The sequence below is a fragment of the Suricata suricatta genome, chromosome 3, assembly GCF_006229205.1.
Source record: "Suricata suricatta isolate VVHF042 chromosome 3, meerkat_22Aug2017_6uvM2_HiC, whole genome shotgun sequence".
NCBI lineage: Eukaryota > Metazoa > Chordata > Mammalia > Carnivora > Herpestidae > Suricata > Suricata suricatta.
Window position 1 is genome coordinate 129,466,327 of NC_043702.1, and position 19,173 is coordinate 129,485,499.

The window sequence follows — 19,173 nt, forward strand, 5'->3', positions numbered from 1 at the left end:
TCACCATGCAGTTACAGTCATCATTCACATCGTTTGGGAGAATTACAGAATATTTTCTGCTTTGCCTGTACAAGATAAAATAAAATTATATTTAAGAAATAAGGGCCACTTGGACGAAGAATCATGTTTCCATACACTAACTCTATCCAATGAAGAAGGAACCAGATGTGGATCTAACAGGCAACTCAACTGTAGAGTGGAAATTACAATCCCACCAATACAAGCCAGATAAATTGCATCCAGATAAACTCTGCACGTTTAAAATGGAATAAGGTACTTCTAGAGTCACTTTTTAAAATGTATCTGATTTTTAATAACATAAAAAACTAAAGTTTGTTTATTCTTTTCATTGAGACATAATTGATACTTAACATTAGTTTCAGGTATATAACATAATGTTTCAATATTTATATATATTACAAAATGATCACCACAGTAAGTCTGGTAACGTAAATGATTTCTTAAAAAAATAAAATTAGCATTTACTACCAGGAATCATCTAATCCATTCACCCAAGAATTCAGGATAACTGTGTCCCCCCACCCCCACCCCTACCAAATATCATACATGGTCTTAAAAGATTTGAAAGATGAAAAAAGACACTATTTCCCCTATAGTCACGTTCCACTCTGTCATACAGCTTTCCTCCTCACACCTGAGGATGACCTCTCTTTCCTTCATTTAAGGTCCCTTTTCCTTACGTGGACATTGGAAATTCTAACCCAGACTTTCTAGAGCATTATTATCAAACCAAACATTCTCTCTTTTTCTCTGAATGGGAATCTCCCAGATTTTAGTTATTTTTTTTAAACTTATTTTACTTTCATTATTCCTATCTGAGCACTTCCTAAATTTTCTGTATTTCCCGTAAATGCATTCCTTAATCCATTCATCCCAAACTGATTCAAGCACCTAATGTGTATCAGGCTAAGTATGCAATGGTAATTAAGGTGGATGTATTCTACTCCTGGATGGAACTTAGGTCCAGTAGAGGACCCCCAGGGATACAAGAACATTCTGAAGTGCCCTATAATTTATAAGTTGCATTGCGAAAATATCAAAAAAAGACTCCTGATTTACATTTCCATTGCTAGCATTCTCTTTTAAAGCCAGGAATTGTTTGACCTGTGTTTGAACTCTGACCCACATCCATCTGACTGGCGTTCACATCTTAGCCGAAGATGCCCCGGACTTCTCATCCAAGTAGATAGTTCTCTTGTTTTCCCTTCAAACTTTGCTTTGTCTCATTTACTTAGCTTAGCCTCTACACACCAACACATGGCTTTCCAAAGAAATCAGCCCGACACTAACTTAACATTCTGAACTCAGCATTAAAACTACCATTTTTTAAAAAGCTTTGCCACTATCTCTTCTATAGGAACTACCTCTTTCATTTTGAAGTTTGGAACCATGAAGAAGCAATAATCAAAGAAAGCAATCAGCCAGAATTAGATACCACAGCAACCATGAGATGTGGCTATTTTTAAACAATCCCACTAATGTCTAAATAAAGATGGCAAATAAGAACACCATACCACGTAAACTTAGGGGCTACCTTCCTCAGAGTAGTGGCCTAAACAAACTAATTTCATCTAGCGAATAAAGAGAATAAAATATCATAGTTCAAAAACAGCATTTTTCTGATTATCTTCAAGTGGGCTACTTTGTTTTCACAAAACACACTAAATCCTGAAGATGTTATATCTTTCCACTTTAAAATGGGATTCTGTAACCCTCAGCCACACTCGATTTAATTAGTAACGGGTGACTGGAGCATTTCTGAACTGTGTTAAAACAAATGATCACGAACCTTATAGGCTCTACCTGTATATACATATAAGTTCAAAAAAATACGTTTAATAGTTAAGTCAGTTCCATGAACCATATGACAAATAATTTAATCTAGCCAGTTACAATTATAATGAGACCATCTAATATCTATTTAGTGCTTACTGGGCGAGGCACTGTTCAAAGTTTCCATACATATTAATTTTACCATAACCATAACCTTAAGAGGTGGGTCCTATGTATAACCCTGTTTCACAGATGAGGATGCATGGCAAAGAAAAAAAAGTAACTTGTCCAACATCACATGGTGAATAAAGAACAGAATTATGATTCCAACCCAGGCAGTGGCTGGCTGACGCTGAGCTGGGGTCTAAAACAGCAGGTCCTGCCAATTTCTCTCAAACGGCAACTCTGATGCTCTCTCAACTTGTGACTCCAAGAAGCACAACCTCCCCCTAAATGCCTGCTAGAAAACAAAAAAATGTGGACCCAGTCCTAAGAGTGGCTTTCTTCAATAATAATAATAATAATAATAATAATAATAATAATAAAACAGAAGAGTTAAAAAATGGAGTGATAAATCACAGTTTGGGGAAGGACTGGATACATTGTAAATTTCAGCTCTGCAGCGTCCGCCGGTCCGCGCAGCCACACGCGATCTTTCCTTTCAACTCTTAGAGACACATTACAGCTATTGCTGCACTCAGTTTCCTCAAGTCATCCTCAGCTTCTCATACCTGTCCCTTGTCACAGAAGTAGTCCACATCGCCTTTTTGTTTTCGATAGTAAACATTCTTTATCTACTAATTTTTCTTAATAATATATCTGAGAAGGAAGCCAAATCCTGTTTGCCCGAAATTCCTCATGACCTGGTCAAAAAAACCTTCCATGACTCACTGCTGTCAGTAAGAAAACATCCGAATTCCAACATCTAACATCTCAAATTTGAACTCTGTTATAATTTGATCCTAGCGTGCCTATTCTTCCCTCACGCATGAATGCTCTGCTCCCATCACACTAGTCTAGACACGGTTTCCTGAACATGCTTGGCCTTTTTAGTCCCATGCCTATGAGCAAAGGCTCCGAACAGCTTTCCATCCCTTTAGTGACCCAACCACATCCTTCCTTTAAGAACAAGCCTAAGCCATTGATTGATATCCACTGTAAATCACTGAAACCTCATCCCCCTTCACCTCCCTGCCCTTGCCTCCTACCACAATCTCTACTACTCTCTGTGTTCCAGCCATAATCTCCTTGCTGTTACTCAACTTGGTGGGCAAACTCTCACCAAGACTTTTCTACTTAGAACAACTTCGGTCCCCCGATATCATCCATGATGCTTTTCTTAGCTACATTTTTGGAACTGCACTTGCAACTCCCTTTACCCACATATATAAATGTCCCTCCCCTCCTTCTGTAGTTTATTTAGCACTTACTGCTATCACTGCCTAACACAAGTAACTTTTACTTATTTATCTTGCTTCTTGTCTCTCTTAATAAATAGAATATAAGTTCCATGAAGAGTAGGGATTCTTGTTTTGTTCACTGCTGAATAGGTAGTACCTAAGGTCTGTGTGCCACACAGTAGGCATTCAATGGTTATGTGTGAAATGAATTAATAATTCCTTCTTATAACTCTCATTGTACATATTGTCTACACTATTTGGCACTTAAAACTATACTGTGTAAATATGAAACTCTAATTAACGATATGCTAAAGTGTTTAGGGGTAAAGCATTGTGTTGCCTATAGTTTGTTTCTAAGTGCTTCAAAATAGCAAGATAGTTTCATGGATAGGTGGACAGAGAGACAGGTGGCAAAGTAAATATGGTAAAAATGTTAATTGTAGAGTCTATGTGGCAGTTATTCAAATCTTCCAACTTTTTATATGCTTGAAGATTTTTATAATGAAATTTGGAGAAAAAAAATCTAATGCTTTAGAAAGGTCTTCCCTGACTATAGAAACATTTTTTGCCCACCAACTATTCCCTATCACATCCCTCTACTTCCTTCACAGTATGTATCTCTAGCTGATGTTCTGCTGATTATCCTTTTGCTTCTGTTGCCTGTTTACCTTCCCCAAAAGAAGGCAAGCTCGCTGGGAACCAGAATATCATCTATCAGGTCCTCCACTCTTCACCCATCACCTGCAATACTGTCTAGAACATAACAAGTGTTTAATAACACCCAAGTAAATTAATGAGTAGATACCTCATGACCCTGCTTATTTTATTACTTCACAGTTTACACATGAATGTCTACTCCTTTCCAGATTATTGATTCCTTAAAAAAGAACTTCTTGTAGTTTTCTTAACATTTACAAAGTTTTAGCTTCAAAATTTTAGCTGCTCACGTTCTCATATTGAAAAATAATCTACTGATAGGTCAGTATTTTAAAATCACATAATAGAGATTTTTTTTGCATCCCCGGGTAGGCACAAAACGAAAGATTCTTATTACTGTGTTATTATTATTTTGTGTCCATATTTATACAATGGATATAATTAAAATTTTTTAAATAAAAATGGTCAGATGAAAAAAGGTATTCTTCCTAGATCATGAAATTTTATAAATTAGAAAGGGTCTTAGAAATATGTTCATCAAAATCTCTATTTTAGAGATGAAGAAAATAGACAGAAAGAGTGACAACTCAAACATTCTAGAGGGAGATTTGTGACCCAGACAAAATTAGAGAATGGATCTCCCAATTTCCAGTTCCCTGAGTGGATATAGCAGGCTCCTTGGGAATCTGGCACTCCCCATTTGGAGACTCTTGTTCTTTCTCTAGATGGCTGCTGGCCATAGAAATCACTCTATGTTGACTCAGTATTGACTTTGGGAATTTTGAAGAAGTTTTTGCTAATGTCTTGGCTGGAAATATGTGTTCTCTCTTTGCCAAATCCAAGTGCTTTTTTTTTTTTTTACTACTTCAGCTTGCTATGATCATCTTCAAGAATTGTTTATAAATGTATTTTCCCACATTATACCCTCACAGTCTGCTCCCTCTCACCTTTGTGAACACTATGGAAAGAAGCCCACACTCCTCCGAAAGGTCTGGTTCAGAGGTGAGGTGAGGCTGGACAGCTTGCACAGGGCACACCACGTGATCTGGAGAAGCCAGGGGCTTCCAACCTGTTGTGTGCATTTACCTTTCTCCCCTCCACCAATACAGGTCACTAACTCAAACTGTCCTTCAGATAAAAACTGCAAAGGATTCTTAAGAACAGAATGATGAAAAAATAAAAGCTGTTTGGCCAACTGTTTTCTCAGGCACACTAAAGAAAATAATTATGTAAGCTACTTTAAATTCAGGAATGTAGAAAGTCCTTTTTAGAGCCCGGAGGTTACACAGCTAACCGTAGGAAATGACAGGAGGAGAGGGAATGCATGTTTCCCTGCAATACCTTCTTTTATAATCAGACTGAAGAAGGGGAAAAACATACTTTGGTAAGGCCAATCCATGCTTAACAAAGCTCTCAACAAATATTTACTAAGAACCAACCCCAGCAACATACCTTAGAGATCGGGGTTTAAAGACCATATTCAAACGTTACTCCACTGCTCATAAGTCTATGCCTGCCAAGCCTTGTAACTTGCCAGGCCCCAACTTGCTTTCTTCTTTCAAGACTCCATACCTTTGCGTTTATACAGTGCTTAAGGTGTTCTAAGCACTATGTGTATGTATGGATACATCCATGTGCACACAGTATTGGTATATATTTCTATAACCAAGCACCATTATATATTTAATATGTAATAACTTATATACTTAATAAGTATATACACTAAGTAACATTTCATCTATACCTTGGGTAATAAACTATATAAAACTATATGTATGTATGGATATATCCATGTTCAAACAGTACTGATATATATTTCTATAACCAAGCACCATTATATATTTAATATGTAATAAATTAGGTACTTAATAAATACATAAGCTAAGTAACATATAATCTATACCTTATATAATAAGATATACAAGAGTATAATTAAATAATTACATCTAAATATATTAAAAATGTATGTGTGTATAATATACATCATATATTATTATACAGATATATAAATAAACTTAACTCATTTAATCATATGAGATATTATCTCCATTTTATAGATGAGCAAATTGAGGCACAGAAGACCTAAGAGATTTCACCAGGATGAAACAGATAGTAAGGGACAGAGCTGGCATTTAAACACCAAATACCCTGGCTTCAAATGCCAAGGCCTTAGATCGCTATGTTCAGTGTCCAGTCTATTCAAAGTCACCTACCGGGGGCATAGCTCAGGGGCAGAGCATTTGACAGCAAAGTCACCTACTAACGCGCAGCCATCCCCGCTTCCTCTCCCGACAGTCTGTCTTTATTGTCTTCCTACCACACGCCGCACATTCCTCCTTGACGCTTATCTCCCTGGATGGTGTTTTCATCTCATCACATGTTTACATCCCCTATGCCTGTTTCCTATTCCAACCCCTACCTCACCTCCATCCCACAGAAACACAGCTGAGGGGAGCACCTCCTACGTCTTGTTCTTCTTTATATTCCTTGCACAGAATGCACTGGCTGGTACACAGTGCACTTCCGTAAACATTTGCAAGAGGGATGAATGAAATAACTTTAAAAAAAAGTCAACGGAACTGTGGGCTTGGTACTGGATTAAGACATATAGAAGACATGCTTCCTTAAGCAGCTCAAGGTGTTGGCAGAGACTGTGTGCTAGAGAGCATCCTCAAAGGTACCTGGGCTGCTTTGATTGCATGAACTGATTAGGTGGCCTTTGGGGCTTGAGTTGGTTTCTAAATCGGTATACCTTCATTCAATAAATATAAAGTATGTATTAACTTTGTAATTAGACATGCATAGCCAATACTCCTGACCTATAGGATTTTAGTGTATGAGGAGAGGGAGGGAGGTGAGAAATTGAACGATTTAAATGATTCAGTCCCAATGAATACCCTAGGTAATTATCTTGGGAGTTTGGAGAAGGAGAAGGTCACTTGGGATGGTAACGATTAGGGAGGTGAGAGTTAAGGAATAGGCAGGTTTGGGTGAAGACAGCAATTTGAAGTCATTCCAAGGATGAGCAAGAACAGAGCCTCTCCCAACAAGAAATTAATACATTAGCCAGCCTTCTGCCTACTCGTCCACCAGGCATTTACATTTCTCACTGTAAACTACTAAATTCGTTTCTTATAAAATTCGAAATCCAATGTTTGCTCTGTATTAATCATTTTTCTAGGGCATTATTATTCCTAAATTATTGAAATTTCAGAAATGCAGCAAACCTAAAGGTATAAAGAAAACAAAAACCCCAAGACCATTCCTGTTGACCTTTCATTGCCTCAGCCTTAATTACCTGAGGATTACTTGAGACAGATCCTCCACAGGGGCTTAATTTATTATTAAACATGTCATTTTGGAACAGTTTGGATGTTCCAATAGTTTTCTTTCTGAGTTCACTCTCCCGCATTCCCTCTCTCTCTGCTATTCCTTTCAGATTTCATATTTTTCTTCATCCTCCCAAAAGTTTTACTAGACCTGCCCGTGGGGTCCAAAGCCATTGCTTCATTTAGAGCAACAACAGAGATTAATGTCTTAATGGTATTTAGTGTGATACCTCAACCAAAGGCTATAAATATCAGAACAATAAAAAGATTAGGATAAGAAGTAAAAGGGAAAACAAAATTTTCTCTTTAAAACACAAACATTCAAACAAACAAAGAAATACAATTCCAAAACACAGATTTTTATCTGACATAAGGTTGAAAAATTGTCCTGTTACATTGCTTACTTGATTGAAAATAAAAGGAACCTCTTTCTTCTCCCCCACTCTCATAGAGGATATGGGGAATGTGGCGGTTCCTAGAGTTTCATCCATGACATAATTGGCATCCATTAATGTGACCTGTAGACATAAAAGGTAAAGTACAAGAAAATAATTTCTCTTGGATCCTTGGAAATTATATCTAAAATCTTCACTACAATCACTAAATGAAAGTTCTTGAATGATCTTTAACAACCATTTGAAATCCTCAGCATTCAGCATAGTTATAATACCCTGTCTCTTCTTTCAGATACATTTGCTACTAAAATAGTAAATAATTTTTTTTTCATATTCTTGATTGACTTCTTCATTATCATGTTTTCAAAAATGGAACTTCATCCTCTCTCAGGGGAAATGCTATTTTGGAGTATGAAAATAAATTAATATAGAAAATCAAAGCAAACATTTTGGGAAGGATCTATTCCGACTTGTTTGAAAGTTAATTATTTTCAGTTAGAAACCTTAAGTTACCTTATGTTAAAGTCACAATCGACAGTAGAGTTATTCTGTCATACTTGGACCTTCCTCTTCATAACAGAAAATACTTGTTCCAAAGCACACGAGGAGGATAAAAGATACTTCCCAGCCCAACCTAACTCTTGTGTTCCCGCTGGACAGTCACACCACCCAGGGGGCACCATCTGGAGCCCGGTGTACCACGCTACACAGCTGGACTCCAACTACACCCAACTGAAGAGAAGGGACAAACTCAGGCACCTACTTCAACATGAATTATGACCACCGAACAGTCCGCAAATGATTCACTGACCTCCAAAACATTTTCCTGATTAGGATCCAAAATAAATTCAAAGGTCTCATTCCACACTGGGTTTATGTCATTATTGAAGTGTCTTGTTCTCTTCCTGCTGTCAGGGGTTGAGGAGATGAAAAGTTCCACATAGGGATCTGGAGTATCAACTATAGATGGTAAACACAAGGGAGAAGGACACAAACATGTGATTCATAATTCCTAATTTGTTTTTATACTATGCACTGTCAGGTTATTTCTAATATCCAAAATGTCTGAGCCAAGATACTCCATAACAGAAGAACATCATAGGTGATATACGTCTTACACATGATGTCCCTGCCCTTCTCAACAGTCCAGTGGGGAGGAATCATTTATTAGGTTCCTTACTCAGAATTCTTCTGTCCACCTAAGGACATGTTCAGTCAACATCTCAGTCCAACTGCTAAACGATGAGAGAAATCTCACCCAGCTAACTACAGTATAACCTTCACCCCAGGACTATGATGGTGACAAGATCATGGGTTCAGGATCCTGGTCTACAATAGACAAAAAACTATCCTAATTAATTTGCCAAACAAAATAATGACAGTCAGTGTGAGATAAATATTGTATTTATAGGGTTGCCTTGTATAGATGTACAGGTTGTAGGCTGATTAGCTCTTAAGACCTGGCATTAATTAGTAATCCACAAATATTTCTTATTTATTATAGCAGTATTCAATCAGATGGAAGTGGGTGTCTCAAGGAAATGACAGCTTTTTATTTTTTTCTTTAAACTTTTTAAAATATTTGTTTATTTTTGAGAGACAGAGCACAGGCAGGGGAGGAACAGTGACAGAGGGAGACACAGAATCTGAAGCAGGCTTCGGGCTCTGAGCTGTCAGCACAGATTCCAATGTAGAGTTCAAACTCACAAACCATAAAATCATGACCTGAGCCGAAGTCAGATGCTTAACCAACTGAGCCACCCAGATGCCCCAGAAAGTGACAGCTTTTTCTACTGTACATAAAGACCTGCTTGAGTCAGGGCATGATGTGGGTGCCATTTTAGATAGAAAAAAACAAAGGTACTATTTAAATTTCTTCCCACTATATACACACTTAACAACAAAGCAACTGACTAAGCCATGGAAACATTGATCACTCCCTCCTTAGTGGTTCCACTGAATCCTTCACCACCTTATAGCATTGCACACAGTACATTTTATGGATGTAATTATACATTTATCATTTCCTAAAGACTGTCTACAACTTGAGGGCAGTGATCAAGTCTTACTCAACTTTATCTCTTTAGAACTTAACAACCAATACAATACCCAAAGGTGTCCTAACTTAAGGACTCGACTTTTCTCTGTAACATATCCTTCACCATGTAGCCACTGCAGTTCATAACCTCAAAATCCAACAGGTGAGTAATGACTGCTAGGATCTCCATTAAGCACTTCACACACATTAGTCTCAGTCAAATCCCCAACAGTACTACAAGGTAAGTGTCCTGTTAAGACAACAGGAACTGAGGGATGTTAGGCAATCTGTCTACTATCATCCAGCTGGTAAATCTCAGGGGAAGTTCTGACTGCAACAATCATTCTTTTAATAACATCATACTCCTAAGTTCTAAAGATGATATCATAAGGTAGGCATTGCTATAGAAAGTAGAGAGAGTCATAGAAAAGAAGAGGGAAGAAGAAAGGAATGGAGGGAGGGAGGGAGAAAGTGTTACACACAACCACACAAAAAGATATAAAAATTGAGAACAAAGGAAAAGCAAAAATAATAGTTCTCAAATGATTGTTCTTCAAGAAAATTTTTAAAAACTTTGTCTTTCAACAGTAGTTATGGCCATCAAACAATTTAATCAATGCCCTCCACTTAATTTTTAAACACTGTTCAAAGTTCTATGTGGTGAGCACATTTTTTAAAGTGTGCCTTTTTATTGTAAAATGGAAAGATTTGTGAATCCAGGATAAGCATGTGGAATTGTCTTAAACTTTGCCATTTGGACCTTATGCATCAATGGTCAAGGCCTGCTGAGTGTCAAAAGTAAGAGTGTAATATAAATGCCTCAGTTCTACTGGGTGCCTGAGTGGCTCAGTTGGTTAAGCACCTGACTTCAGCTCAAGTCCTGATCTCCTGGTTCATGAGCCCCACATCGGGCTCTCTGCTGAGAGCACAGAGGCTGCTTCAGATTCTCTGTCTTCTCTCTCTGTCCCTCCCTTGCTCACTGTCTCTTAATCAAAAATAAATAAACATTAAAAAAAATCCACAGACCCCTGACCCTCATCTCCCAAGACATATGATCAGTAAATCTGTAGAGAACCTAGAAATGTGCATTTTTTAAAGTTTATTTATTTTTGAGAGAGAGAGAAAGAGAGCACTCATGAGTGGGTGAGGGGCAGAGAGAGAGGAGACAGAATCACAGTCGTGCTCCATGCGGATAACACAGGGCTCAAATTCATGAACTGTGAGATTGACCTCAGCTGAAATCAAGAGTTGGATGCTTAACCAACTGAGCCACCCAGGCGCCCCAGGAATCTGCATTTTAAAATAAATATTCTAGCTGATTCTGCTGTGGGTCATCTGCTCACACTTTCAATATCCTGTTTTAGAGAAAAGAAAATAGGTAGTTATTGGATTTATTTATTATTAATTTTTATGGAGTTACAATTGGCATATAACGTTGCATAAATGTAAGGCATACAATGAGTTGGTTTGATACATTTACATATTGCAATTTCTAACTCAGTGCTTGTATCTCTCAACCAGACATGTAAGACAAACCAGCAAACAAAAATATTGAGCAGGAGGAAGGCAAGGGGAAACGGGCCAAAGAAGAGGCAGGCATGCTACAAGCTGACTCCCCACCTCCTCAACCAGGAGATGATGCTTTTCCTTAACCATGGTCTTGCCATGCACCACAGCTCAAGATCCCAAATCAGAAACAAAACTACAGGTTTAGAATAGCTGGTGGTAGAAGGCCATAAAGAAAAATATCTTTCCTCTTTTTAGTAGAAGTCAACACTTGATTTAAAGGAGATGATTCAATTGGTCCTTCACATTAAATGGGCAAAAATGGAGCCCCTTCATTGTCCCATAGGGCAGGTTCTTTTTCATGGAGCTAATGCTCTTTTCTATCTGTTTCCCCCGAACATTAGAACACACAAAACCACGCAAACATCAATCTAGAAAACAAAAAGTATCTGGGAAGAGGAGGCATGCAAATGGTAAACATCACTCATTCGTTCAACAAATATTTGAGCACCTACTCTATGCCAGGAGCTACCCATCAAGAAGCAGTTGGGCTTTACCAGGCAACAAAATGCTAAACTGCAGATCTGAACTGTGGAAGTGAGTCAAATGCTCACAGCCTAATTTGAGAGGCAAAGGTAAATGGGAGACAAGCAGATACACTATGCCCATGACTAGTGACTCAGTCACTCAGGTCATTACACACAAATTAAGTCAAATCATAGGTGGAGAAATTGCCTTTGAGGCTTGGTCTTCCTCTGAATCTGAGGGAAGGAGAGAGGTTTTCTTGGGTCAAACAAGAAAGAGAAATCAGAAAGTTAAGTTCCTTGGGAGAAACGCCATGAATAGGAAAAGAATGAAGCAAACTGAAATAGCCTAAGTCAGTCAGGGATAGAACCATCTTCTACGCCATTCCAGAAGCTCAGTTCAGGTCATACACCTCGGCAAATTCTAACTTTGAAAAACTGATAAAGAAAATACCGTATGACAAGATGCCAGTGCCACATTTAGATACCAAAACACTGACAGACCTCTTTTAAGAAAACCAGAACCCAGTTCAAAGCTGTCATTTTGGATTCTTCTTTTCATTTTTAACTAAAACCAACAGTTTACAACTTTTGTCTAGAGCGGTAGCTGTTTTAGTTTCTCCTCTCGCTGCATTCGTGAGAGACCTCAGTTAAGATGTCAAAGGGTGCTGGACAGTGGAAAACCACCGACAGCTGCAAACTCTGATACTGCCATGGGCATCGCTGCTAATCTTTGCAGGCTGAGAAACATCTGCCAGTGGCAGGCACCGCAGGATGAAAAGGAATTTTAGGATGCTAGTTTCAAACTGGATTATGCTAATCACACAGCTCATGTTCTTTACATAATGAATAATCTTCACTGGCACTGTAGCATGTGGAAGTTTTCGGTTTGTTTTTTTTTATGTTTATTTTTGAGAGAGAGAGAGACAGAGAGCACAAGCGGGGGAAGGATCAAGAAGGAGAGGGAAACACAGAATTTGAAGCAGGCTCCAGGCTCCAAGCTGTCAGCACAGAGCCCGACAAAGGGCTTGAACTCACAAACTGTGAGATCATGACCTGAGCCCAAGTCAGACGCTTAACCGACTGAGCCCCCCATGAGTTCCACAAATGGAAGCTTGGAAAAGTCCAGCTTGACAGCAAACCTTAGCCAGGTGCTTGAGAGAAGTTCCTAGATATGCATTAAGGGAAAAAAGAAGTGAAATGTGGAAAAAGATATATTTGGATTTTTTTCTCCTGTATACTTAGTTCGTGGTTTTGTGCATTAACGCCTATAGGGTAACTGGATGTTGAATTAATGATTCAGCTTTACCTTGATTAGTTCCAGTCAAACAGGTGGTAAAGCAAAGATGTAATGTGTGGGCAAAGCCTTTCTCACATTTCATCCTTTTATCTAAATCCCGACAAAAATGTGAGGGGTGTGGGATGCAGATCATTTTTTGCTCCCATAAAGATGACATGAAACTACATGCACCAGAAATAGCTTCAGAATTTCAGGGTTGTAAAACTTCTCATAAACCTTAGTAGTTTAAGGAGTGCCTACCTAAATTAATAACAGGTCCATCTGCCATTTCAGCTTTGTCTGAACAAAATATTATTATGTGATTCATGATAGGGGCTCATGGCAGCTCCTACACTCTATAAGTACTATTTTAAATATTCTCCATTTGCTTCCTAATATCCACTTTGCTCAGAAACTTAAACCCTTTGCCTTAAATGAAGGTGACTCATAACTTGATATAATTTTTGCAATAAAGGGCAAAAAAAATCCCAAAAAGAATAATTCCCCCAAATTCACAGTCAAACTGTCACTTTCCAAATAGCTATTACTGTTGATGGTAAGCTTAAAGAAGTGTTTCTCAAAATGTAGTCCTCTAAAATATCTCTACAGAAATCATCCGGACTGTTAAAAATGCACACACTTCAGGGCACCTGGGTGGTTTAGTCGGTTAAGTGTCTGACTTCGGCTCAGGTCATGATCTCATGGCTTGTGGGTTCAAGCCCCCTGTCAGGCTCTGTGCTAACAGCTCAGAGCCTGGAACCTGCTTTGGAGTCTGTATCTCCCTCTCTCTCTGCTGCTCCCCCACTCATGCTCTGTTTCTCTCTGTCTCAATAATAAATAAACATAAAAAATGCACACACTTTGCATCTCTAGTCAGAGCTCAAGCCTGGGAATCTGTATTTTTAACAACTTAACCTGGTGGTTCTTATGTATACAATTCCAAAAAAATGTGGCTTAAGGTATATTATTAGAATCAACTAAAGAACAATGATATAAATAACATGGGCAGAAAAGTAGAAATATTTTGGCATTGAGAAGCTGACAGGCTTGCTGGCCATCTGTCCTGGAGTTATTCTCCCCATAGACTATAATAAGCATAATCCAGTAATTCACTTCTGCTTCTTTACAGCCATTAAAGACCTTTTCAAGTAGCCATGTGAAAACAAATCCAAGAGTCAAGTATGCAGGCTGCGTAGCAGGCAATCTATATAAGGTGATAGACAATATTCAAACATTCTGCTTCAGTTACCAGCAAAAATAGGAGTACCATAGTAAGATCAAAAGTTAAATACTAATTTGTTGAAATAAATGCCTCTGAATATTGCTTTCAAGTGTCATCACTCCTTGAAACATGTATGATTTCATGATAATGGTAATTAAATAGAGCACTTAAAGTTTTTCAACCTAAAGGTTTAAAATCTTAAAAGTTTTATGTTTGCCAAACTTTTTACCCCCCACCCTCCACCCCATGTACTATGCTGGCTGGGTAGTTAGCCCGGAAAGGGAGTGTTAGCCTCACCATAAATGTATGAATTTCAATCGCTGTTTGGTTCTTTTTTTAACGTAAAGTTTTTGTTGAAACATAATATATAGGCAGAAGAGTTAGAAGATCATAGCTATAGTCTGTTGGGTTTTCATAAACTGAACTCACTCACAAAACCACCACCCAGATCAAGATATAGAACATTAGCAGCACTCCAGACGCCTCCCTCAAATCCCTCCAACGGAGTGACCAGCTCTGCCTTCTATCAGCATGGATGTTTTTACCTACTTGTTATCCATAGAATCAACAGCATGGTATGTACTGGATCACCATTAAGTATGTGAGATTCATCCACAGTGACATGTGTAAATTATGTTCATTATTGTTGATGTAAACTGTTCTACTGTATCCCATAAAATGTTTACCCATTCCACCATTAATGGACATTTGGATTGTTTCCAATTTGGGATTTTATCGGTGGTGCTGCCGTGAACATCCTGGACATGGCTTTTGTTGTGTACAAATGTATGTTTCTGTTGCAAAACTCCCAAGAATGGAATTCCTTAAGTATGAAATTATTACGCCATTGTACATGCTGATGTTAATAGTCACATGGCAGAATGTCCTTCCACTACTTAACAGTGTCAGTCTTGTAATTTTAGCCATCTGGGAGATGTATAATAGCATCCCAGTGTGGACTTATTTCACACATCTTGGATGATGATAAGGTTGAGTGCTTCTTCATAGGTTTTTATTGGTCAATTGGTGATTCTCTGGAATGAAGGGCATACTCAAATCATTTGTCCATTTTTTTTACATTGGGTTGCCTGTTTTTTAGATTAGGTTATGAAGTACTTTACATATTCTGGATATGAGTCCTGTGACAGACATACCTAAGTCGCAAATAGGTTTTCTCAATTTAGGGATTTTCTTTTCACTACTTTAATGATGTCTTTTGATCAAAATAAATGTCTAACTTTAATATAGTTCAGTGTGTCCATCTGTTTTGCTATAGTTCATGCAGTTTGTCTTTTTTAAGATTTTAGATAGAGTGAGAGAGGGCGTGTATGTGTGAGTGGGTGTGTGTGTGGGTGTGAGTGGGGGGTGGAATAGGAGTGGAGGTACAGAATGGAGCAGAGAGAATGCAGGGCTCAATCTCACGACACTGGGATCATGACCTGAGTAAAAGTCAAGTGTTGGGCGCTTAACCAGCGGAGACACCCAGGCAACGCCTGCTTTTTGTCTTTTAGGAAAACTTTAGCTATTTCAGTGTCATAAAAGAGTTTTCTTCAAAAATTTCCCTTGTTTTACTTTTTATTTTTAGATCTAAAATCCAATTAGAATTGATTTCTGCATATGGTGTGAGGGAGGGTGTTACGATTTTTTTCGTATGTATAACCAAGGACTCAGTATCATTTACCGGAAACACTGCCTTTAATCCTTGCATGGCGATATAACTTTTGTATTAATCAAGTGGTCATATAAATGCAAGTCTGTTTCTGGATTTTTATTGGTCTACTCATCCATTAGTCTATTCATTTACTCTTGCACTAATGCTACTGTCTTAATTATCATAGTTTTATCATAAACTGATGTCAGGTAGTAGAAGTTGTCTTTTTTTAATTTCTTCAATTATTTTGGAAGATATTTTATTTCAACACTTCAAAGGTGTCATTCTGTTATCTTGTGGTTGTTTCCTTAAATGCCTTTTTTCCTCTGGATACCTTTAGAACATTTTTTTATTTCTCTTTAGTTTCCAGTAATTTTGCTATCCCCCCCCCACACTCTTTCTTCTTCCCAGTGCTTTTTATCATGCCCTAGATATCTAGATATTCCTTGTGTTTTACTCTATAGTTCATTTCCCTTTTTGTTCTCTGTGTTTCAGTCTGGATATTTTCTACTAACCTAATCTGTTAATTAATTCCCTCTCTTCAGATGTGTCCAAACTATATTAAGCCTATCTACTGAGTTTTTAATTTCACTTCTTGATTTTAGTTGTAATTCTTCCATTTGATTCTTTCCTATATATCTGGTTGCCTGGTAAAACTCTCCATCTTGCCATCTATTTTCTTGAACGTATTAACCATAATTGTTTTAAATAATATGTGCAGATCTATTTAGTTTTCTTAATGTTAGTTTTTGGTACTCCTGGCAATTCTTGGCTAAATGCCAGACCTTTTCATGAAAAATGGCAAGGGAGTGAGAACTACCTCCCCAAAGGACCCACCTTATCTTCTGGCAGACAGTGAGAATAGGACAGATCTCCTCTCCTTAATCAAAAATGGAATGGACTCCAAACTTAGTAAGGTTCAGCCTACCTCTTGTTCACTCCCACTGAAACTTCTCAACTGAGAGCCCAGGGTGTTTTGAAGGCTCCTTGGCATTTTGCAATTCTGAATTCCATTTTTTTTCCTCTTAGCACTGTGACACTGCCAATATCTCTACTTTGTTTTGGGGGTATTTTGTTTGCTTCTCAGCCTGTTGCCCCGCACAGATTAAGACTTTGGTTAGCATACATGGTGAAGGCACTGTCTTCTAGCTTCTCTGAGTTTCCCTTCTCACAGAGGCTCTGCCCCTCAAATTCTAACTGGCTTGGTTCGGAAATGCAGTTTTTGTAACCCCAAGTCCTTTGACATTGCCAAAGCTCTGGTGGATTGTCTACCTCTTGACTGCTTGGCTACTTCCTACACCCTTGTGACCCTCAAACCCACAGGCAGCCAGCAGTGGACTGAGGGGAAGATGGCTTGCAGAATACTGAGGCCTATTTCAGTGACTCCTTTCCTCTGAGATTTTGGTCCTTCGAATCCCAGTTGGCTCAGAAGTTCTTCAATCTTTCAGACACTCTTTAAATTAATTTAATCTGTGTTTTATAAGTTGCATTCAGAGGATATGAATGCTCTGCTATTAGTTACTTTAGCATAGTCCAATGACCATTGAGTCATTAACTTGACCAACCATATATTTATCCCTATTCCTTTCATTTCAATTCCATGATTGTCCAACATTTACTACATTTCTCAAGTCATCTACCCTGTCCACTACTCCTCATCTGAGGGTATAACTCAGACTCATACTTCACTGAGAAAATGAAAGGAGAGGGTTAGATGGACTCATCCAATTTCCCTTCCCTATACCTCACAACTGTAAAGCCATATTTATAGTCAGAAAATGTATTTTTCACACTTAAGTTCTTCCTTCATGTCTCATAAGAACAAGTAGCCATACATCCTTCTCTCAGTATCATACTATCCTACCTCCTCTCAAATATTTCTCATTTCTTCCCAGCCCCAAATTTAATCTGTAAACATTTGCTTTGCCCTGGCTCTATCTTCCCAACCTATAAATAAACATTGATCATCAAAAAGTAAACAAATAAACAGGGGTGCCTGGGTGGCTCAGTCAGTTAAGCGTCCAACTCTTGATTTTCGCTCGGGTCATGATCTCACGGTTTGTGAGTTGGAGCCCCGCATCGGGCTCTGTGCTGACAGTGTGGGTCCTGCTTGAGATTCTCCTGCTCTCCCTGCCCCTCCCCTCCTCACACTCTTCCTGTCTTTCTCAAAAATAAATAAATAAACAAAAAAATAAATTATTTTTGCCAATTCCTCAAGATATTTCCTACCCTCATGAAGGAGTTTAGATAAATGTAGTCTATGCTTACTGCTTATAATCGTATCATCTTGTAAAATTCCGACCCATTGTGCCCCATCTTGTTCTATTACATAGTGTTATTCTCCTTGTGACTTTTTTTCCCTCAGCTTTACTGAGTTTTACTAGACATATAACACTGTGTAAGTGTAAGGTCTACAACATGATGTGATACACACATTGCCAAATGATTACCACAGTAGGGTTCGTTAACACCTCTCTCATCTCACATAATTACCATTTCTTTTTGTGGTGAAAACATTGAAGATATACCTTCTTAGAAACTTCCAAATACAGAATACAGTATAGTGTTAACTATAAAAACCATGTTGTAATTAGATCCGCAGAACTTATTCATCTTATAATTGGAAGTTTGTTCCCTTTGACTGCCATCTCTCTGTTCCTGCCTCCCATCCTACAGCTCCTGACAAAAATCATGCCCCTATCATAGCTTCAATGGAGACTTGGTGAGTATTTTTTTCTCAATGCAGCACTCTTTGCGTAACTAAAAAATATTAATTTTTGCAATTTCCTATCTACCTCTATAAATGTTCTCTCAGTGTATCTTTCCCTCACAGTTTCCCCCTCAGCTTACAACTAAATTGTGGGCTTTGGTTTCATACCTCTTACAAATCCTCCAAAAGAATCCTTCAAAACGAAGTGAACCTCTTTAAAAAATTAATGTTCATATAGCCAAAACCAACTTATAAAGGAATTATCAACTATTTATATTGTCTTAAAAAAAACACCCTTCAATATGTACCCCTCAGGTCACATGGCACACATGAATCCTGCAGTTTGATTAGTCTCAGATCCTTTAAAGCTGATCATCTTCAAGGTTTAAATGGCAGTCATGATACATTCCTTCGTTTTCTGAACAATGCATGGAGGACACAGAAGAGATTCCTGATTACATGCCCATATATAACCTATTGCCAAGTAATATATTTTTAAAAGCTTCCATCTTCTTTAAGCATTCTGAATCAATTCTTGAAGTCCTTGAATTATTTCTCGGCTTGAGCTTAGTCATAAATATGATTTTCGCCCTAATCGGAACCCCTCTCTACTCTGAGACTTTGAATCTTGTTCTTGAATGCCTTTGAAAAATACCTCAACTCAACAG

General features: G+C 38.1%; 1 protein-coding gene across 4 annotated transcripts in view; it reads right to left on the reverse strand.

Annotated features, from left to right (window-relative positions):
• The window catches only part of PLA2G4A (phospholipase A2 group IVA), a 148,615-nt gene that overhangs the window by 72,659 nt on the left and 56,783 nt on the right, over nt 1-19,173 (reverse strand). For all 4 annotated transcript variants that reach the window (XM_029935174.1, XM_029935171.1, XM_029935173.1 and 1 more), the window contains 2 exons: nt 8,387-8,535; nt 7,585-7,698 (listed from right to left, as the gene is read on the reverse strand). In XM_029935174.1, coding sequence (XP_029791034.1) covers nt 7,585-7,698; nt 8,387-8,535 — 263 coding nt within the window. The remainder of the gene's footprint in view (nt 1-7,584; nt 7,699-8,386; nt 8,536-19,173) is intronic.